Source organism: Polypterus senegalus, chromosome 9, assembly GCF_016835505.1.
Source record: "Polypterus senegalus isolate Bchr_013 chromosome 9, ASM1683550v1, whole genome shotgun sequence".
Classification (NCBI taxonomy): domain Eukaryota; kingdom Metazoa; phylum Chordata; class Cladistia; order Polypteriformes; family Polypteridae; genus Polypterus; species Polypterus senegalus.
The window spans coordinates 168233967-168254735 of NC_053162.1; the positions used below are offsets into that span (position 1 = coordinate 168233967).

The window sequence follows — 20769 nt, forward strand, 5'->3', positions numbered from 1 at the left end:
TTTAGTGCTTTAGCGCCCCCAAAGAGTAAAAGGTGTAGACCCCCATGTAGTTTGGTCCAGAGGGCAGTGGGTTTATTGCTTTCTTCTGTTTATTTGTGACTCTGTAAGTGTAAAGCTGCCCTTGCATTCTAATTTAGCCTTTTGGCTGTTTTGGCTTCTGCTTGCACTCTGTAGCACCCCATGTGAGTAACTCAGAAGGTGTGCTTGATGTTAGAGGAGCTGCCATTGACATTCAGGTCCACAAGCTGCTTAACTAAACACCAAGGCCAAGGGTCTCCATTACAAAGAAACAGCAAAGAAATTGAATCTGCTCCACCAGAAAAAAAAGAACAGCAGGGGGCAATTTAATAAATGTAATGCAATTCTCGCTGCCCGTCCCTGTGATCGACTGCCTTGAGCCTCTCTGTCAGGCAGCTGGGTGCCCCAGCCACGTCAATCGGCTGATGGAGGACATGAGAGTGGAAATCTATTGCTGTCTGATGGCTTTGATGTGGATTGGAGGGATCCAGACTGGAACTGAGTGATTTGGCTTCAGTTTTATTATTAAATTTCTGAAGCTCAATGTGTTTTTGTCCACCATGCATGTCCACCATCTTTTATCTGTTTGTACAGAGGGTGACCATGGGCTGTGCTTTTTTAAAACACCACAGGTAACTCCACTTAGTGACTGCACCTGTTCTCTATTCAAGAAGAAGAAGAAGACATTTTTGGGACTTGGCACAGGCTTGCAAAGTTAGTCCCCAGACATTTAGTCTGTGACATTTTAGTTTGGGGACAATTTGTTACCCTAGATAATTTATCCATTGACTACACTAAACAGGCACTTTATTCCATTCTGGGCAGTGCCGGGCACCCCTGCTAGTATCCTAAATAACTTGAAGCCAGGGTCCTTCATGAAGCAGTTTGAAGAACTTCTCACAGACCCCCTCACCTTTACATTTTCTGTTATGTTGCAAATTGAGGTATCTTATGAAGCAATGAGACACACCTGAGGAATCACAAACACCTATGACGCCAATGGTCCCAAATGTTATGGTGCACTGGAATGGGAGGACCAGGTAGAAAACATGTTGTCATTTCTACATGTTGTGACCAAACGTATGCACATCTCCTCATAGGAAAGTCTGCAAGGTGTACTGTGATCACGTCTGAATTATTTGGTTTGACATTTTGAATTGTGGAGTACAGAGGGAAATCAAAGAAAATTTGTCTTTGTCTCAAACACCATGGAGGGCATTATGTATAATTTGGGCAGCCACACAGCTTAGCTACCAAACCGTCAGTTGGAACACTAATAAGCTTGGCCTAGGGCGAAAAATTACCTAGCACTTATTCACACTTAATAAAGAACTATATATATATATATATATATATATATATATATATATATATATATATATATATATATATATATAATATACTGCAGTGGGCTGGTGCCCTGCCCGGGTTTGTTTCCTGCCTTGTGCCCTGTGTTAGCTGGGATTGGCTCCAGCAGACCCCGTGACCCTGTACTTAGGATATAGCGGGTTGGATAATGGATGGATGGATATATACTGTGTGTGTATATATATATATATATATATATATATATATATATATTAGAAGCCAGACTTTTTATACTGTGATGAGACGTGACTGTTTCAGAGCGATACTTTCATGTCCCGTGAGACGAGTCTTTGTGCCAAGAGATTTAACCATGCCAGGGGCATGAAATAAAAGACAAAGAGTCGAACACAAAGTAGAATGTCATAAAGAGGTTCAAAAATGGCACAGTACACATGCAGAGCAGGTTAGAGATAATGAAAGTACTAAAATTCGAAAGTCCCAAGAAACTGGTAGTAAAGATCACATTTGCGCAAACAAATGGAAATTATTACTCGGTGAAATAACGGAACAGCAAAAAGTGATCAAATATATTGTCCTGATTAAAAGTTTAAGTCTGAGACTTGTAGATCGTCTAATTCATGTTGCCATCAGTTTAAAGTAGAGTTTGTTCCTAATGAAGAGGTGAATCCACATACGTGAGCAGCAGAGATGTGCAGGCTGGTGCATAGCGCAGGCCAAGGGGTTTGGTGAGCAAAGCGAGCAGGGGGTGAAGCCCTTGTGTATATATATATATATATATATATATATATATATATATATATATATATATATATATATATATATATATATATATATATATATATATATATATATATATATATATATATATATATATACACACAGGGTGAGTCAAAATTATGTTAACACTAATGGTACTGCTATGTATATACTTATGTACAATTTTAGTGGACAAGTTATGTCCCACATCTGGTATATGTGTTGAACCTGATGGTGAACGGGTTGAGACATTTCTGTAAATCATCTTGCACATATGAAGTATGTTTTGTGAATAAATTGTTTCCGCTATTCAAATGTTAACATAATTTTGACTCACCCTGTATATACATATATATATACAGTATACATATATATAATTTTTTCTCATCTCCCCAGGCATCTGCATTTGAAATTCTACCTATAATTGTATAGCACTTGATGACCAGAGATTGATGTACACTCTGCCAATGATTTACCAATCAAAAGACGGGCCTCACTAGAGCCCACCCACTCAGCTTTGACAGCTGAACAATGACAGTTTCCTTTTCAAGGCTATTTCATGATGCACTCGGTGTCTAGGGAGTAAATAAGGAAAGAACTAATTAAATAAATATATAAAGAAATAAGCAACAAAAACATATATTAATGAAACGTTTAATTATTTAAGATCTTGTATCATTGTGTGTTTTATTTGTTTGTTTGTTTGTTTGCTTTTGCTGTCATATTTCTCTTTTTTTTTTATTTAATTTATCAGAAACATTCCTCCATTGTCTGAAACTGCTTCATTTTCATGCCCTACTAGGTACTGTTTTCTGGAAGTATTTATTTAGCAATGAATTAGTAGTGAGTCGGGCATTCCTTTTTAATTTTTCATATTGCCTGTGCTGCTTATAACGATAAAGTGACACACTGGTGGGTATTTAAATTTACCCAATCCATCTTGTTGGCATTTTTTAATGGCCATGGCATAATTGTCTAAATGTACCAGCAATTAAGTTTTGAATCGTGAACTGCAATGGAATTAAACAGAATCCAGTCTGAGGTCCCCGTGTTCGTGCGTTGTGTGTGCAAAGGTGTCTGCTCTCTGCTTTGTTAATGATAAAAATATGAATATATGTGTTCCAAAAGAAGATCACTTGTTTTGTTTCAAAGGCCCGTGGCTGGTGCATTTTAGCAAAGTTTCTAACCCCTACTCCCAATTGCCAGTACTCCCTATAAAAGTGACTTCTGCACGCTAGAGGACATGCGGAATTCTGACATCGGCAGTTTCTTATCCTGAAGATGGCACTGATGCTTACTGTAAATGAATGAGAATATTTACTTTGACCTACTCTGTCACATCTCACCATATTGTCCTTGCTTGCACTATTCGACAAAGGAATGACTGATCACTTGTGGTGATGCTGGCATACTAATGTAACAAATGCCGACCGTTTTCTATACAGGTCATTGAGCATAACAGAGATAAAGGTGTGTGTGTGTGTGTGTGTGTTTTGGGGGGTTTGTCTAAATATTTAAGATAGGATGTAAAAGGTACGGCAAACCATAAACGGAATAAATAAATTACTTTGGGGCCCGTCAAACATAATGTAATTTTGGAAAAATCAGGTGAACATGGTTGACGAGTTTGTTGGTATAAATAGCATACGAAAAAAAATTCTAATATATATCTATTTATTATATAGTGCCATTCATATCTAGCTATCTATATAGCGCAGCGCACTTTTCATACCTGTCTTGCTGTTGCTACTCGCCACGTGTACGCCAGGTGCGGCGACGCGCGTGTGTCTGCACAGGCCTAGCACTTCAGCGCGCTCTCGCGGCACATGCGCGCGCTGCTCTACTGACCCGCTCTACATCCCTCCCTCTGCGTGCGCTACTGCGCGTGCTAGTGTGTGTTTTCAGAAGCTCCCGCTCACTCCGACTGACTCGCAGAGCGCTCAACCCCGGGGTGTCATCACCTAACGGTCCCACACGCCCCATATTCACCCTGTGCCGCTGACATGGCCTTCGCGAACCCCGCGCACATTATCCCTCAGCTGAAGCTGGAGGACGCCGCCGAGGACAGTCTCTTTAAAAGCATGTCTCTGCGATCCCTACACCAACTGCAGCATCCGAGGAGCAAGCCGACTTCCCCCGGGGCACCCAGAAGACAACACCACAGGTAGGGAAACGACAAGACCCTGGAGCTTTAAGGGGGCGGGGGGACACCAGAAAGGCACCGTACGTACAAATGAGGGCAGAAAACTCGTCTGAAAACTGAGATGCCTGTGAAGACAGGCGCACGAGTCGTAAAGACAGAGAGACCCCGCAGACGCCAGTGATGCGTGCGGAGTGCTAGCACACAACGGGGCTTGACACCGACCCGTAGTCTGGGACCGCAGCTCGCAGCTGCCCCTTCCTACCGACTCTCTGTACCTGCAAGCTTTGAAAAGGGAGGGGTTACCAAACTTCCAGATACTCGATACACTTGTTCTCAGTGTCCTACTGTGACACCGAAAGGTGTAGCTTTACTCGTGGTCATTAAGCAGGAAAGAGCGAAGGTTTGAATACGCAAGTGCTGTGAAGGGGTGTCGATAAAGGCGTGCTGGGTCTTGAAGAGCAGCGAAGGAAGGAATAAACAGCGCTGCCTCTTGTAAGGCTTGCCACAGGTGTGCATACGAGCGAGGCATCCCTGGAGGCTTGAAGATCCGACAAGTGTGAAATCCCCCACCAATGAGAGAGACGTTTCCGCTTTAAGAGCTAAGGTCTCACCAGGCTGTAATGTAATAATAACACAATGTGCTGTGTCTGCGCTTGGACTTTCTCCTGCGCTGCCCCGCGTGTCCATTGTCCGTATTTACTGCACTCACTTTGCTGAGGTAACAAATCGCAGCCTGGCAGGCGGCACAAAGTTGACACAGCAAAAGAGAAAGGGACTCCAACGCGTCACTGTCTCTGAGGCATTTGGGTAATGAAGACCATAGGGGGCTGGTTTGGGTTAAGGGGTAAAAAGGACTGGCTAGGCTGTTCTTGTTCTGCAGAATGCATGTTATTTAGGCAAGCACTTTGAGCTACATTGTTTGTATGAAAATGTGCTATATAAATAAATGTTGTTGTTGTTGTTATTTACTGTAATAGAAATATTTGGCTGTGTCTGTGTTATTCTGATTCTTGGATTTGGGTAATTCAGACCACATTTATTGTATTTGGATTTGAAATGATTTATCAAAGATTGCCATGTGCTGTATGATGTATTTAAATGTATACATCCACTTGTGTATCTATCTATCTAGCTATCTAATATAGCGTCAACAAATGGCCGGACATGGGTTCAAGGTTTGGGGTACCAGTCTGACATATTCTTTATGTAAACAAAATCAAGGAGGCAAACAGAAATAAAGGTCACTGCTGCGTTCTCTTTTAATATGCAAATGTAAGCTGGTTAGATGGGCTCCATCTCTGTCTCAGTCGGATCTTTTAATGAACGCCCGCTTCTGGTTAGTTGGATCAATTATACCGCAATCGTCCCAGAAGGGGCGTGGTCAGGGAGCTTCTGGTACTTGCCCTTCAGAGCTGCGGTTGTTGGGGTTTGGGATGGTGTTAGCGACAGCGCCCCCTCTCGCTGGGAGTTAAAATGTTTACCTTAACAGAACTTTAAAACTGCTTCATAGGCACATGTGTAAGACAATCAGTTATTTCTCATGTTAAAATGTATTGTTATATATTCTAAAGTTCTAAAGCTTTTTTGGGTTGCAATAGTCACACCATTTTAGCTGTAGTAATTTCTTTTCATAATAAACTAGTTTGTGTTAGTCATTTATTTTGAGGAAGTAGGGTGGGTTATATTTCCATCCATCCATCCATCCACATCTCTGAGTCAATGCAGTGCTGTCCTCCTTTTCTCTATCGGACATTGAGGACAATTCATTGTCCAGCAGATCCAAATGAAGCCACTACAGTTGGGTATACCCGGCTATATCCAGCCATCTCACACTGGAGTGGTGCCTGCCTGACACCCAGTGCTGCCATGAGAGGCTTGGTCTTCTCATTTCCTTCAACTCCAACAAGTGGCTGCAGATGGTACACGAGTGGGGTAAATGGGAGTTGAGCGGTTTGTTTTAACGGCTGTCTCCTCGTTTCTCCTCTTCACATTGACGGATTTGGCAGGTGCTGTTATTCAAAGATCAGATGCATTGATGTCATAGGCAGGAAGTGCAAAGCTACAAGCAGCGACAGGCAGTGCGACAGAAACAAGGAGGACGTGCACAGTACCTGACAAGCGAGAAGTCAAATCCTTGAAGATGAACACATCAGCAGAGGTTATGAGGTGCCCATTGGCCTCGGTTGGCACCTCAGGTGTCACAGCATCAGAATCTGCCCTCCTCTTTGTGTGGAGTGGTATGTTGTAAAAGGGCTGCATGGTGGCACAGTAGTTAGTGCTGGTAGAATACAACTGTTGTACCGATAGTGGCACTGAAATGGGCCTTTATTGATTTGTCTGTTCCTTCATTGAGCCATTGCTTGACAAAGAACCATTTTATGTTGTGAAGAGTTCTTTACATATGAAAACATTTCCTTGGGGCTTTGAGAAGGTTCCTCATATTTGGACAAAACAGAAATCTTGAAGGTGTAGTAAGCAGGATATAACAGCTCAAGACAAACCAGAACTAGTCAGCTGTGATTATGTGCAGCAGTCCGTTTAAATGAACAAGTCTGTCATCATCTGCTCCTGGGTATTTATGGACTCTATTACAGATCTTCTCTCTCTCTCTCTCTCTATATATATATATATATATATATATATATATATATATATATATATATATATATATATATATATATATATATATATATATATAGCTAAGTCAAATAAAACTGACTCACTCATCACAAAATCTCCCCAACCCTTGGCCCATAGGTGCTTGCTAAGAAACGGTTTTAAAAATGTGGTTCAAGCACGAAATTTCTTATAGTTTTGACCTGTTTGTATGTCTGTCCACTGCTCACAGGAGAACTACATCACGGATTTAATAATTTTTTTTTCTAATTTGCTTGAATATTCTTTTAATTTTGCGACTTTCTCATCGCGGTAAGTATCATAGTTCGCTTGTGGTATCGATTTTTAACGCAAATCCGAGAGAGAATCAACGGGCCTCCTCACTCACACGTCTGCCTTGGTGGGGGTGTGGGGGGGTTAACCTTAATTCTGCTTAGCTAGCGAACGAGACAACTACTTAACACATTTAGATCGTTTTTTTTTTCCAATAATTTGCTTGAACATTCCGGTTAATTTTGCTACTTCTATCATCGTGCTAAGAATCATAGTTCTCTTGCAGGAGCGATATCTGAGAGACACACAGCGGGCTGAGGACTGGGGGCGGAGCCTTCCTCACTCACTTGCCAGCCTTGTGGGCGTGTACCTTATCTCCACTTAGCTAGCGAACGAGAGAACTACTTAACGGATTCAGATCGGCATTTTCTCTAGAATTTGCTTGAACAATCCAGTTGATTTTGCAACCTCTCTCATCATGCTAAGTATCATAGTTCGCTTGCAATACCGATTTATTTCAAATCCAAGAGAGACGCAGTGGGCGGAGGGGAAGGGGGCGCTGCCCGCTTCACTCACGCGCCAATCTTCTGGGCCTATCTTACATCCGCTTATCTAGTGAACGAGAGAACTACTTCACGGATTTAGATCTGTTTTTTTTTTTCTTTCTAGAATTTTCTTGAACATTCCGGTTGATTTTGCAACTTCTCTCATCGCGCTAAGTATCATAGTTCGCTTGCATGAGTGATATATTCACGCTGAATACAATGAGGACTGATTGAGGTCATTTATATTAGGTAGAATGCCTAGAGGGGGCTGGGTGGTCTCGTGGCCTCAGAAACCCTGCAGATTTTTTTTTTTTTGAGTTTTATTTTTTTTTGTTTTGTTTTTTTGTCCTTCTTTCTATGTTAATTAGTGTTCCCTAATTTATTTATTTTGTCATTTTTCTCTTTCTTCATCATGTAAAGCACTTTTGAGCTTCATCATTTGTATGAAAATGTGCTATAGAAATAAATGTTGCTGCTAATCCGAGGCAGAGATAGCGGGCAGAGAGGAGGGGTAGTGTGAAGTCAGGAGTGGGGAGCCGGGCAGGGCCCTCCTAACTCACATGCCAGCCTGCGTTCGAGTCGCTCTACGTCTCACCACATTTTGGAGGGTACTTTGCCTCCACTTAGCTAGTGATACCTGTTTGTTCATTGACTTTTAAAGTTTGTCCTGTTTCACTCCGGGCAGAGCCGCGGGGGACAGCTAGTAGTAGTGTAAATAAAAAATTCTGTCTGGAGCCCTCATGTGGATGCTTCCCTCATGGCATTGCTTCGCAGGACCACTTTGGCACCTTTATTTTTAAGAATGTGGGTTTGAATCCCAACTCGGTGCCTTTCTGCCTCCGTTTTTTTTTTTTTTATTTATGTCAAATATCCGTAGGTCAGGCTGATGGATAATTCTGAACAAAGCTCATATCAATGAGGAGGGCCTTCCATGTTAGATAATCCAATTGAGACGTAGGACCTCACCGATGGTCCCCTTAGTTGCAGTTCTTCGAGGAACTGGCAGACATCACAGGTTGTCTGATCAGAACAGCCAGAGAGTGTGGAGATCCAGTGTAATTTGTTACCGAGCGTACATTTCCAAGCCACCCATGAGTCCAGATATTCCGTTATATATTCAGGTAGCTGTTTACAAGTAGCGATTAACAACTGGGTCGGGGAACACGTAACAAAAAACATTTAATGTGCTACTTTAGTTATGACGGGGTTTGAGAAAATTTAGTAAATTAAACATTGATTTTAAGATGACGTTTACGACGTGGCAATGTTAGGGAGAGAAAAAAAACAAGGGTTTAAAGTGGGAATGTCGAGAATAAAGATGACACTTTTTTTTTTCCTTCACTGAATGAGCCTGCCTGTCTCTCGCTCTGCTCGTCTGTTTCGTTTCGTTTCGTTTCTTGTCTTGTCTTTTTGTCTGCTCGTCTGTTTCGTTTCTTGTCTTTTCCTTCTTAACGTGCACTAACTACCCTTTTATATACTGGGGAGCTGTTGTGGGTGCGGTCGCCTCATCGCCGCTCCGGGCTGATAATAAGACAATCAAACTGACCGCCTCGCACCAATCCGGAGACGGGATGTCTTCACGGCAGATCGCTCGCACCTGCTCCACTTTGCAGCATGAGCATGTTCATCATTTAATTAGTATTTTTGTTCTGAGCAGCGGACCTGATATTCCACAAGGACCACATGGATTCAGCGAGAATCTTCCCATGTCACACTGATATTGCAACCAGGATGAAAAAACACCATCTTCAGCTCAACCTGGCAAAGACAGAGAAGTTGTTTCCCCAGCTTGTCCATCTGTTCATCTCGGCTCACAATCGCTGTCACCCACCAAAGTCTGTTGGCCACCTTTAGGGCGATGATTGATGAGCATCTACTCTTTATTGACCACACTGTATATTTTAAATTCTTGTAGATTCACTCCACACAAGATGTTCAAGAGCAGCCTGTTTCCTTCTGCTCCAGGCTTTGGTCTGCTTGTATCTGGACTGCTGTAGCTCTTTGCTGGCTGGAGTATTGGCACGGGTCACCAAACCACTGCAGTCGATTCAGAATTCAGCTTCAGTTAGACTAATAACAGAGCGCTGCATTGTGCGTCTTCGAATTACCCATAATCCCATACGAGCGTGATGCATTGCACTTGCTTCTCTCCGTTTGCAGCTACCGCGTTATTTTCAAATTGCCTTTACTCGGCCGTTGCGATTGCAGTCAGTCAAGTTTCTGGGCACAGTGCTGTCACAAAACTTTAAGTGGGACGCTAACATCACATGCATTATTGAGGAAGCCCATCATAGAGTACATCAGTTAAGAAAACTCAATCCCCCCATCTAACAATACTGGTCCATATCTACACAGCCATCACCGAGCCGGTGTGTCCTCAACTCTAACTATCTGCTCTGGCGCTGCCCCTGTTCAGGCTAAAAGTCATCATCGGAGCCTGTGAAAGGAACATGGGCTGTAATGTGCCACGCGTTGAAGTCCTCTATGAGTCCAGGGTGAGGAAGGGGGCCGCAGATGTCATTGCTGATCGCACTCACCCAGGGCACCTCCTGTTCCAAACGTAAAACAACATGTCACCTAAACGTTTATTTCCACATTCAGCTAACCAGGCCTGAGCGTCTTCTCAGGATCTGCTATAGCTGCACAATGGGCTGCCGTCTTATGCTGCATCATATTTTATCTTCTTATATGTCTCTTTTATACTGTCAAGACAAATTCCTGGTCCACATTAGGTAACCTATAGGCCTCATGCGTAGAATTCACACTATAACATGGTGTAAGCATAAAAGCGGAAATGTGCTTATGCACAAAAAAATCCAGATGCATAGATCTGTGCGCTCACCCACTTCCACTTTCTTCTACTCCATAAATTCCGGCCAGCGTGGAAATTAACGCACATGCACGCGCCCGCTGTCCCGCCCAGTCTCCTCCCAGAATTACGCCTCTTTGAATATGCAAAGCAATATAAATAGCCCTTAAGCTCAGCGTTCTGTGAAAAGGCGATGGCAAAAGCATTGGGGAGATAGAAGAAGTTCAGCGAATACCGAGTGGAGGCAAAGAAAAAACGTACTATTTGTTGGTTTAATCAGTGGTATAAACAATAAAAGGAAGCTGATCGACTGACATAGAGTGTCGCAGAAACCTGAAAGCTCAAGTTCACAAAGTCGCACGGTGCCCGAAATAAAAAAGAAGTTGTCAGATATCAAAGTCGCCATGAAAAGACGAGTCGTAGCCCACCGTCTGGGTGTCATATGAAAGCTTATTAGGGTACAGAGAAAAAAAAAAATGGGGACACAGTGGGGAAAAAGCACGAAATGTCAACTTCAATCTCGAAACTTCCAGCTTTAATTGCGTAGTTTATTTTGTCATTAAAGTAGAACATCATAAACTTCATCTTAAAATCGTTTAATGTACTAGTTTCTCAAATCCCATCGTAACTAAAGTAGTATGTTAAATGCTTTGTTTTGTATTTGATCTTCTATGTGCTCTATGTGTGTGAATCACTAAGTGCTTCTTAAATGGGCTTTCTCTTCCTCCTTCCACAGAATCCATTACATTTGTGATATTACAGCTCTCAGAATAATTCAAATACTGAGATGTATACTTGATATCATTTTCATGATAGTTAAAGCATGTTATTAAATATGGGAACACGATGGTTCAGTGATTGTGTGTGATCTTTGATGAAATACTTTATTGCAGCAGTACTGTCTCTTTCAAACATACTAACCTCCAATTCCTGTGCTTACTAGATAGATAGATAGATAGATAGATAGATAGATACTTTATTAATCCCAAGGGGAAATTCACATACTCCAGCAGCAGCATACTGATAAAGAACAATTTTAAATTAAAGAGTGATAACAATGCAGGTATAACAGACAATAATTTTGTATAATGTTAACGTTTATCCTCCCGGGTGGAATTGAAGAGTCACATAGTGTGGGGTCTTCTCAGTCTGTCAGTGGAGCAGGACGGTGACAGCAGTCTGTCACTAAAGCTGCTCCTCTGTCTGGAGATGATCCTGTTCAGTGGATGCAGTGGATTCTTCATGATTGACAGGAGTTTGCTTAATGCCCGTCATCTGCCACAGATGTTAAACTGTCCAACTTTACTCCTACAATAGAGCCTGCCTTCTTAACAAGTTTGTCCAGGCGTGAGGCGTCTTTCATCTTTATGCTGCCACCGCAACACACCACTGCATAGAAGAGAGCACTCGCCACAACCGTCTGGTAGAACATCTGCAGCATCTTATTGCAGATGTTAAAGGGCGCCAACCTTCTAAGAAAATATAGTCGGCTCAGTCCTTTCTTACACAGAGCATCAGTATTGACAGTCCAGTCCAATTTATTATCCAGCTGCACTCCCAGGTATTTATAGGTCTGCACCCTCTGCACACAGTCACCTCTGATGATCACGGGGTCCATGAGGGGCCTGGGCCTCCTAAAATCCACCACCAGCTCCTTGGTCTTGCTGGTGTTAAGGTGTAAGTGGTTTGAGTCCCACCATTTAACAAAGTCTTTGATTAGCTTCCTGTACTCCTCCTCCTGCCCACTCCTGATGCAGCCCACGATAGCAGTGTCATCAGCGAACTTTTGAACGTGGCAGGACTCCGAGTTGTATTGGAAGTCTGATGTATGTTGGCTGAACAGGACCAGAGAAAGTACAGTCCCCTATGGTGCTCCTGTGTTGCTGACCACAATGTCAGACCTGCAGTTCCCAAGACGCACATATTGAGGTCTGTCTGTAAGATAGTCCACGATCCATGCCACCAGGTGTGAGTCTACTCCCATCTCAGTCAGCTTGTCTCTAAGGAGCAGAGGCTGGATGGTGTTGAAGGCGCTAGAGAAGTCCAGAAACATAATTCTTATAGCACCACTGCCTCTGTCCAAGTGGGAGAGGGATCGGTGTAGCATATAGATGATGGCATCCTCCGCTCCCACCTTCTCCTGGTATGCAAACTGCAGAGGGTTGATGGTGTGGTGGACCTGTGGCCTCAGATGGTCAAGCAGCAGCCGCTCCATGGTCTTCATCAGATGTGACATCAGAGCAACAGGCTGGAAGTCATTCAGCTCACTAGGACGTGATACCTTTGGGACTGGGGTGATGTAAGATGTTTTTTCAAAGCCTCGGAACTCTCCCCTGTTCCAGGCTCAGGTTGAAGATGCGCTGTAGAGGACTCGCCAGCTCCAACGCACAGGCCTTCAGCAGTTGTGGCGATACTCCATCTGGACCCACTGCTTTGCTGGCACGAAGTCTCCTCAGCTCTCTGCTCACATGGGCTGCTGTAATTATGGGTGGGGATGTCTCTCCTATGCTGGTATCAGCAGAAGAATGGTTGGAGGATGCAGTTCTCTGAGGTGAGAGTGGGTTAGGGTGGTCAAACCTGTTAAAGAAGTTGTTCATTTGGTTTGCTCTCTCCACGTCTGTCTCGATGGTGGCACCCCGCTTCGAGCTGCAGCCAGTGATGATCTTCATCCCATCCCACACTTCCTTCATGCTGTAGTTCTACAACTTCTGCTCCAGCTTTCTCCTGTACTGCTCTTTCACCGCCCTGAGCTGGACTCGGAGTTCCTTCTGCACGCGCTTGAGCTCATGCTGATCACCATCTTTAAAAGCCCTTTTCTTTCTCCAAATATCCAATCGCTACACAATCAGCTCTGTAGTAGACGTTAAGACATCTGTAAGCTTATAATGCCGATTCTTCAAAACCTTTAAGGAACATTGAAATATCTTTGTAGCACATGATTAATTATTCTGTCTTTCCAGTGTCACGCCAGTCCCAGCAAGCATACAGTGTGAGGCAGGAACAATCCGTGAACGGAGCGCCAGATCCTTGCTAGCACAGCAACACCGTGTCCTCACATGTTTAATTATTAACAATATAGATTATTTAAATGAAGTTAACATTTTATCTGTATAATATATGTGACGGATAGGGGGGCGCTCTCACTCCCTTGAACCCCTGTCCACGACTCCAGACACCAGGTAAAAGTCCACAAATTGACTTTATTAATTTTCCACAGTGCACATAGCACCCTCTCCTCCACTATATTCATACAAATCACAATTACTAACAATAAACCAATCCTCCAGCTCCCAGACGCGTTGCCACCCTTCCACCCAGCTCAGCTCGCCATCTGGGAGCTCCCATAGTCCTTTTATATATCCTGACCCTGAAGTGTTCCAATCCCCAGTCCATGTGACTCTCAATCCCTTCCGGGTCAGGTACAAGTCCTTTTCTTCACCCCAGAAGCCTGTCATTCCACTTGTCCACGTGTGCTTCCGGGGTGTAGGGAAAATACCCGTTATTCCTCCCTGCAGCGTCTCCTAGTGGCCCCCATGGCATCCAGCAGGGCTGCGTATAAAAACTACAGTGACCATGATGCCCTGCTGGTCTTCTGGGGACCTCCATACTGCAAGGAGGGCTCCACCTGGTGGCTTGGGAGTATTGGCCGGGATAAACGGCCGGCCATTCACCACATATAATAAACATATTTTGCTGCATTTCATCTTAAAAATGATATCATTATCATATGTAAATATGCACTTCATAAAGTGGCTCAGGTTGTGCAATATTATAACTGTAGTGCAAGTTTACAGTGAGGTGATTGTACAAATAAGTACAGACAGTTCTACAAGGAGCACTTGATGGACTGATTGAGTGCGTTTAGAGTTCTTGGGATGAAACTGTTTGTGAACTGCGAGGTCCGTACAGGAAAGGCTCTGAAGCGTTTGCCATGTGAGAAGCAGTTCAATAGACAGCATGGCTGAGGCAGCGTGTGCTTGATGCTTTTTTACTGATAATTCTCTTTCCGATCAGCTGCTGCTGTGATTCACACTCAGATACAGTGACATAAATACTCCGAGTGGTGCAGTGAGAGCAATATGGAAAAAGATGATCCGCTGTGGCAACCCCTAATGGGAGCAGCTGAAAGAAAAAGAAGAAGATGTAGTGAGAGTAACAACGCTAGAGCAGTTATGGTATTTAGAATAGTTTGGCCATTCTGTGGACCATTATATTGTTACAGGTTAATTACAATCGAACTAATAAACAATATGTGGTTAATTTCAGTGCATTTATAAAGCCGCGTGGGGGATGTTGATCTAAAAAAGGAAGGGTAACCACACTGGAACAGTAGCACTGCTTTGACGCTGGGTGCAGCCATTCTGCAAAACCGAGTGCAGAACTTGCGTACGCCAGGGAATGAGCTACCGTGGAAATGTGCGTGGCTTTATGGCAAGTTTAGGTTTTATACATCGCGATTTAAATGTGGAAACAGGCTTACACAACATTTTTGTGCGTTTGCACCGTTTATACATGAGGCCCCTGGCCTATAAAAGGAATTCTGATTCTTTATGATTTACCCTTCTACTAATGTGGTGGCAGTAATATGCAATAGCAAACTGTGTGGACCACAAGGGGGGACACCAGCCTCTCGATCCCCAACACAGACAGATGTAGGACACAAGTGCAAACACACGCTTTTATTTTTTTTTTCTTTTCTCCATGGGAAACGCCTTCCTCCATTTCCCACGTGTAGAGCTCAGTCACAAGCACAGTCCAAAACACAAAGCGCACTTCTCTTCTTCTCTCTTTCCCTTTTTCTTCACTGCTCCTGCATGGCAAGCTTCGTCTTTGCTCACCAGACTCTGGCTCCTGGAGTAGTGGCTGCTGGCTCCTTTTAGAAGGTACCCAGAAGTGCTCCAGGTGCTTGTTGACCTTTTGTCTCACCACACCCAGAAGTGCAGCACCCTGGTGGTGCCCAGAGAACCCAAAATAGTGCTGCACCAAACTCCAGCTCCCATGGAGTCCAAGGCACTGCGGCCACCTAGCACTCCGGTGGAGGTAATGCTCTGGATTGGCTCCCTTCCCGGGTCCTCCCAGCATAGAGGCATCCCAGCCGGGCAATGCCACAACTGCAATAACCACCATCATCACTAATAGCTCTAAATGTAATACTGCTTATTACTTAAACATATAACATCATGAATACGTAACTCTCCCTGAAAGGGTCTGAAAGGGAAAATTAGCTCACAATATTATGGAAGTAGCTATTCAGTGAACCATAATAGTTACGCATCAGTATGTTTTCAAAGTGACAATATCTATTTAAACTACTACTATCTGAAACATAAGTAATGAATAAACATAATGCAATTAAAAAAATGCTGAACAATTTAGGGCAGTGGCATAGCTCAAGTTTGTGCCGCTCGGGGCGGGTGGTGATTCAATTTGCCCCCCTCCAACATATCTGAATATGTTAACCAATTTAAACAGAAAATTAAAATGACGTATAGAGAAAAATGAAGATACATTTTGCATAGATTTATTCATATATAGAGAAACAGCAATCATTTTTCACATATAATTATTTATAAGCATCAACTAGACAAAAGTATGGTATAGACGCTCTGAGAAGCCGTGTTCTAATTATTAGTTTAATATAATTAAGCTGTGAAAACCAGAACCAGCGTAGTGTACAAGTGACAGGTGGGGATGTTTTCTGTGCAGAGCAAGAACGCATTCGGGTTCATAACGAAACAAAATTATAAATTGTAAATTAGTTGTTAATCTTCCTAGAAATTATTATTGCTGTAATGTTTATGTTTATTTTTGCTATTGCCTCATAAATTTCAACTTCTGTGTCTGATGCCACCACAGAAGGACAGTCTGAAAATTATTTTTGAAGCATTTGTGAATATAAATCAGAAAATGTTATTTTTTTTCATTCATGAGTGATATTTTTCCAAACTCTGCTGCTTACACACAAATCGTACTGAGCCTTTTGGCCAATACAGTAGACTCCCACGGAGTCGCAGTTCAGTGTTTGCGACCTCAGTCATTTGCAGGTTTTTCCTTAGAACCTAACTAATAATTGTTAGCGGAAACCGCAAATATCCTCCGCCATTTTTTTACGGCTTTTTTCATGGAAATAGTGTACTGTAGAGAGAACACAAAGCAACCGTAGAGGAAAAGGCAGCTTGGGATGGTGAAAGTAGCCAATCCAAGAGCGTTATTTACTTCTCTTTGCTGCTGATTGGCTGCTGCTGTGTGATGCATCTCCAGCAGATTCCGCCCAGCATTCCCGTATCCTAACAGTTTACCGCATGTCGATATCTCGAGTGTTTCGCTGAGCGTTCTCGTGTTTTTCGTTTTGTTCTTCTTAAAGCCCTAAGATGCCACCCAAATGCCCTGAACCTTCTAAGGCTTCTGGCAATGAACCTCAGTGCCAGAAAAAGTCTAAGACACTCCAGGAGAAGGTTGAACTGCTGGATTTGCTCCTGGAACTAAAACGTTATACTGCAGTAGCCACCTGAGGAGCTGTAAATGCTCTGCTTTGCTGTGCAGTCGTTATCTTCATTACATACCTTCAGCGTACTGCACAGCTAATTCATCATCATCATCATCATCTTCAATCAATATCATTCATTGTTGGTGAGTACCCATACACTTTACTGTATTTTTATTAAATTAAATTATTATATATTTACCCTATTTATACCAAAGAAAACGTGCTTGCATGAATTACAGTAGATATAGCGGTAATGTTGGTATTTGACACTGCGGGAGACAGAGCAGTACAGTACTGTGCAGTATACGGGGTTACCTTTACATTCTTTTATTTAGGGTAATGTGTTGGGCTGAGTTTGAAATAAAATGAAAGTGTTTTGGGGCATATTTAGGGTTTAAACTATAAAAACAGGCATTTATAGGCATTTTTTGACCGCATCCAAAATTTGCAGTTTTTCACAATTCGCGGGTGCTCTAGGAATGTAACCCCTGCAAATTTTGGGGGTCTTCTGTAATGCTGCCCCCTCTCTCCGCCCCTAGCTACACCACTGATTTAAGTATGTACACTATATGGACAAAGGTATAGGGGCTTATTTATTTATTTATTTACTTATTTTTGATTTTATTGATTTTATTAAAATCAAATAACATTCCATACAAATAAATCAAGTTTTACAAACAAAAGTTTAAAAAAATCTAAGAGAAAGACAGATAGGCCAGCAGAGTAAAACGTTAAGCTAGTAAAAATAAGTAAATAAATAAATAAAGATAAATGGAGTAAAAATTGAATAATTAAATAACAAACAAATCCATAGACTTTGATATGGAAGTCGGCCCCCCATTTACAGCTCTAACAGTCTCCACTCTTCTCGGAAGGCTTTCCACAAGACTGAGTAAATTTGTGCCCCTTCACTCTGTAGAGCATTTGTGAGGTCAGGCACTGATGTTGGACGAGAAGGCCTGGCTCACAATCTCCATTCCAGTTCAACCCAAAGGTGTTTGATGGGGTGGAGGTCAGGGCTCTCTGTGGGGGTCACTCAGGTTCTTCCATACCAAACTCCTCCAACTGAGTCTTTATGGGGCACAGTCATGCTGGACTAGAAAAGGGCCTTCCCCAAACTGTATGCACAAAGTAGCGTTGTCCAGAATGTCTTGGTTTGCTGAAGCATTAAGGTTGCCCTTCACTGGAAGTAAGGGGGCAGAGCCCAAACCCTGATAAACCATCCTGGCATACCATCAGCCCAATACAGAAGCGTCATTTGTCACGTTTTCACTGCTCCAGGGTCCACTAGCGGTGTGCTTTCCACCACTCCATCCGACGCTAGGCATTGCACTTGGTAATCTGAGGCTTGCATTCCATGAAGCTCCCACCGCACAGTTTTTGTGTTCACGTTAATGCCTGTGGAAGTTTAGAACTCTTCTCTGCAGAGCGTTGGCAACTTTTTACACACTTTAGTAGTCTCTGACCCTGCTCTGTGACTTTCCATGGTCTCCTGCTTCATGACTGAGCTGCTGTTGTTCCTAAATGCTTCCACTTACCTACAGTGGAATATCCAGCAGGGATGACATTTCACAAATTGTCTGACTGCAATGGTGGCACCCTAGCACAGTAGCAGGCTTGAAGACATGGTGCTCTTCAGAACGACTCCAGATGTCTGTAGACGGAGACTGCATGGCGAGGTGCTGTGGCAGAGGGTCTGAGTGAAACACCACAAGTCATTAATTACGAGGAGTCTCCCGATACTTGTGTCCAGATAGTGTATGTACTGAGAGAGACATTATTTTAAGCCATGACAGGTTTGTATTATAATGATGCGCTTCTCAAGGACATCCAACAATTAATGCTGCATTTCATTTTCCTTAGAAGTCGGGTGTTTGACCTGGGAATGACTTCAAACTCGAGTTGACCACATTCCAGTAAAACAATTGGAAAAACAATGCAGGAAAACCATTGTTGTGTTTGCTCTTTGGGAATACAGACAACTACTGAGCAACGCATTACGTATCCAAATACCGTAGCAGCGAGTCCACAGATGGATGTTGGACAGTGCAGTGTGTACGACTGATGTCACGAGACACAAACAGGCCGCAGTGCTGCTCATAAACAGTACAACACCACAGTTTTTAACTGAAGTTTGTGGTGTACGTCACCATTTTGGATTGACGTCATAAACTGAAATCTGACAAACTTGGCCTTGTGGAGGCGTTTCAGTTGAAAATTCTGACTAGGAACTCAGAATTTCTGGACATTCCACTCCCAATGGGATGCAGTATAAGTCCTGGGAGGTCTCGCCTGTGAAGAATGTGATGTGAGATGTCTGATGATGGAGAAGTTGTGTGAAAAGTAATAAAGTAGAAGCTTATTGATAAATGGTAGAATTAAGAGGAGCTACATGGCTTTCCCACTTTCTCCATCACTTTATTTTGGAGGCGGATCTCAAAGCTGCTTGGGCCAACCATTGGTATCTAGCAGACCAAAATGAACGATAATTGGCTGTGGAGTGAGCAGTCAACTGTAGGGAACATTCAGTGTTAAAAATCTAGAAACATCTGCAGAGCAAAGGCTGGTCTATTGTAGCCCTGTGCTGGGCTGGTGGTCTCACTGCGTACCTGCTCCTGTTTTGTTCCTGGTGTTCGCCTCAACCAAAATTTGGACTGGGGGGCTTGGAGAATGGATGGGAGTATGGATTGCTTTTTTGAAATTTATAACTCATGAGTCCTCTTGTGGATGCTGTAGCCATGACTAGAACTGAGGAGACACTGTTGTGTCCAGCAGGGGGCGCATACTCCCTAGGGACATGAAATTCTTACTAAAAATTCAGATTGTAGTTTGAACCTGCTTATGTAGAGTACCCCTTCAGTAACCATGGCGGAAATATTTAGAGCAGAGAAAGCTGCTACAAGAAAGGAGGTGAATCTAACTGGCACCTAACATACAGTCTTACCCGCTTAATCCTGAAGGGGGTCACTGAAGCCTATCTCAGGGAGTATTGGGCACAAGGCAGGAATAAACCCTGGACAGGGCGCCAGTCCATCAGAGGGCAAACATACAGTATCTATCTATCTATCTATCTATCTATCTATCTATCTATCTATCTATCTATCTATCTATCTATCTATCTATCTATCTATCTATCTATCTATCTATCTATCTATCTATCTATCTATCTATCCACTTAAATTAACCGATTTGCTTAAACACACCAGAGGACAAATCAGTTTCCAAACTTAACATTCATTCAGTAATTTATCATGGTCAGTGAACAACAGCAGATAGGAAAACAAGAGCTCCAGTCAGCAGTTTCCCTTGTGAAAATAAATCTCTTGTTGGGTGTGCGGCCATTTAGATCAGACTAAGTCAGACCCAGTGACAGTCCTGGAGACCTCCACTAACTGGCTGACCACCCCTCCTGGCCATTTTCTAGCAGAGCCTGTGCTGGGATGACTAATATGATCTTAGAATTTCTACATTCATGGAAATCCCAGGTTTTCAGTATCTCAGATGTCTTTCAAAAGCTTGGCAGTAGAGCAGTGGCACCAGTTGCCGCAGCAGGTTGGCAGTAGAGCAGTGGCACCAGTTGCCACAGCAGTTTGGCAGTAAAGCAGTGGCACCAGGTGCCACAGTAGGACTCCAAGGAGGGAGACAGAACCCCCCAGGAGGGTCGAGCAGTCAGTCATACTAATGTAACTAAAGTAATGTTTCTATCCAAATGGCTATCAAGCACAGATGCAGTGTGCACAGCTCCTCAGCACTGAGGCCTCCTTCCCACTGTCACTCTGACCTGATTCCAGTG

At 43.1% G+C, this 20769-nt stretch overlaps 1 protein-coding gene across 1 annotated transcript in view; it reads left to right on the forward strand.

The window, feature by feature from the left end:
* Positions 1-4028: 4028 nt before the first annotated feature.
* Positions 4029-20769, forward strand: part of gramd1ba (GRAM domain containing 1Ba) — a 325749-nt gene continuing 309008 nt past the window's right edge. Inside the window, exon 1 of the mRNA XM_039764176.1 lies at positions 4029-4267. Within this exon, the coding sequence (XP_039620110.1) occupies positions 4107-4267 (161 nt within the window). The 5' untranslated portion in view covers positions 4029-4106. The remainder of the gene's footprint in view (positions 4268-20769) is intronic.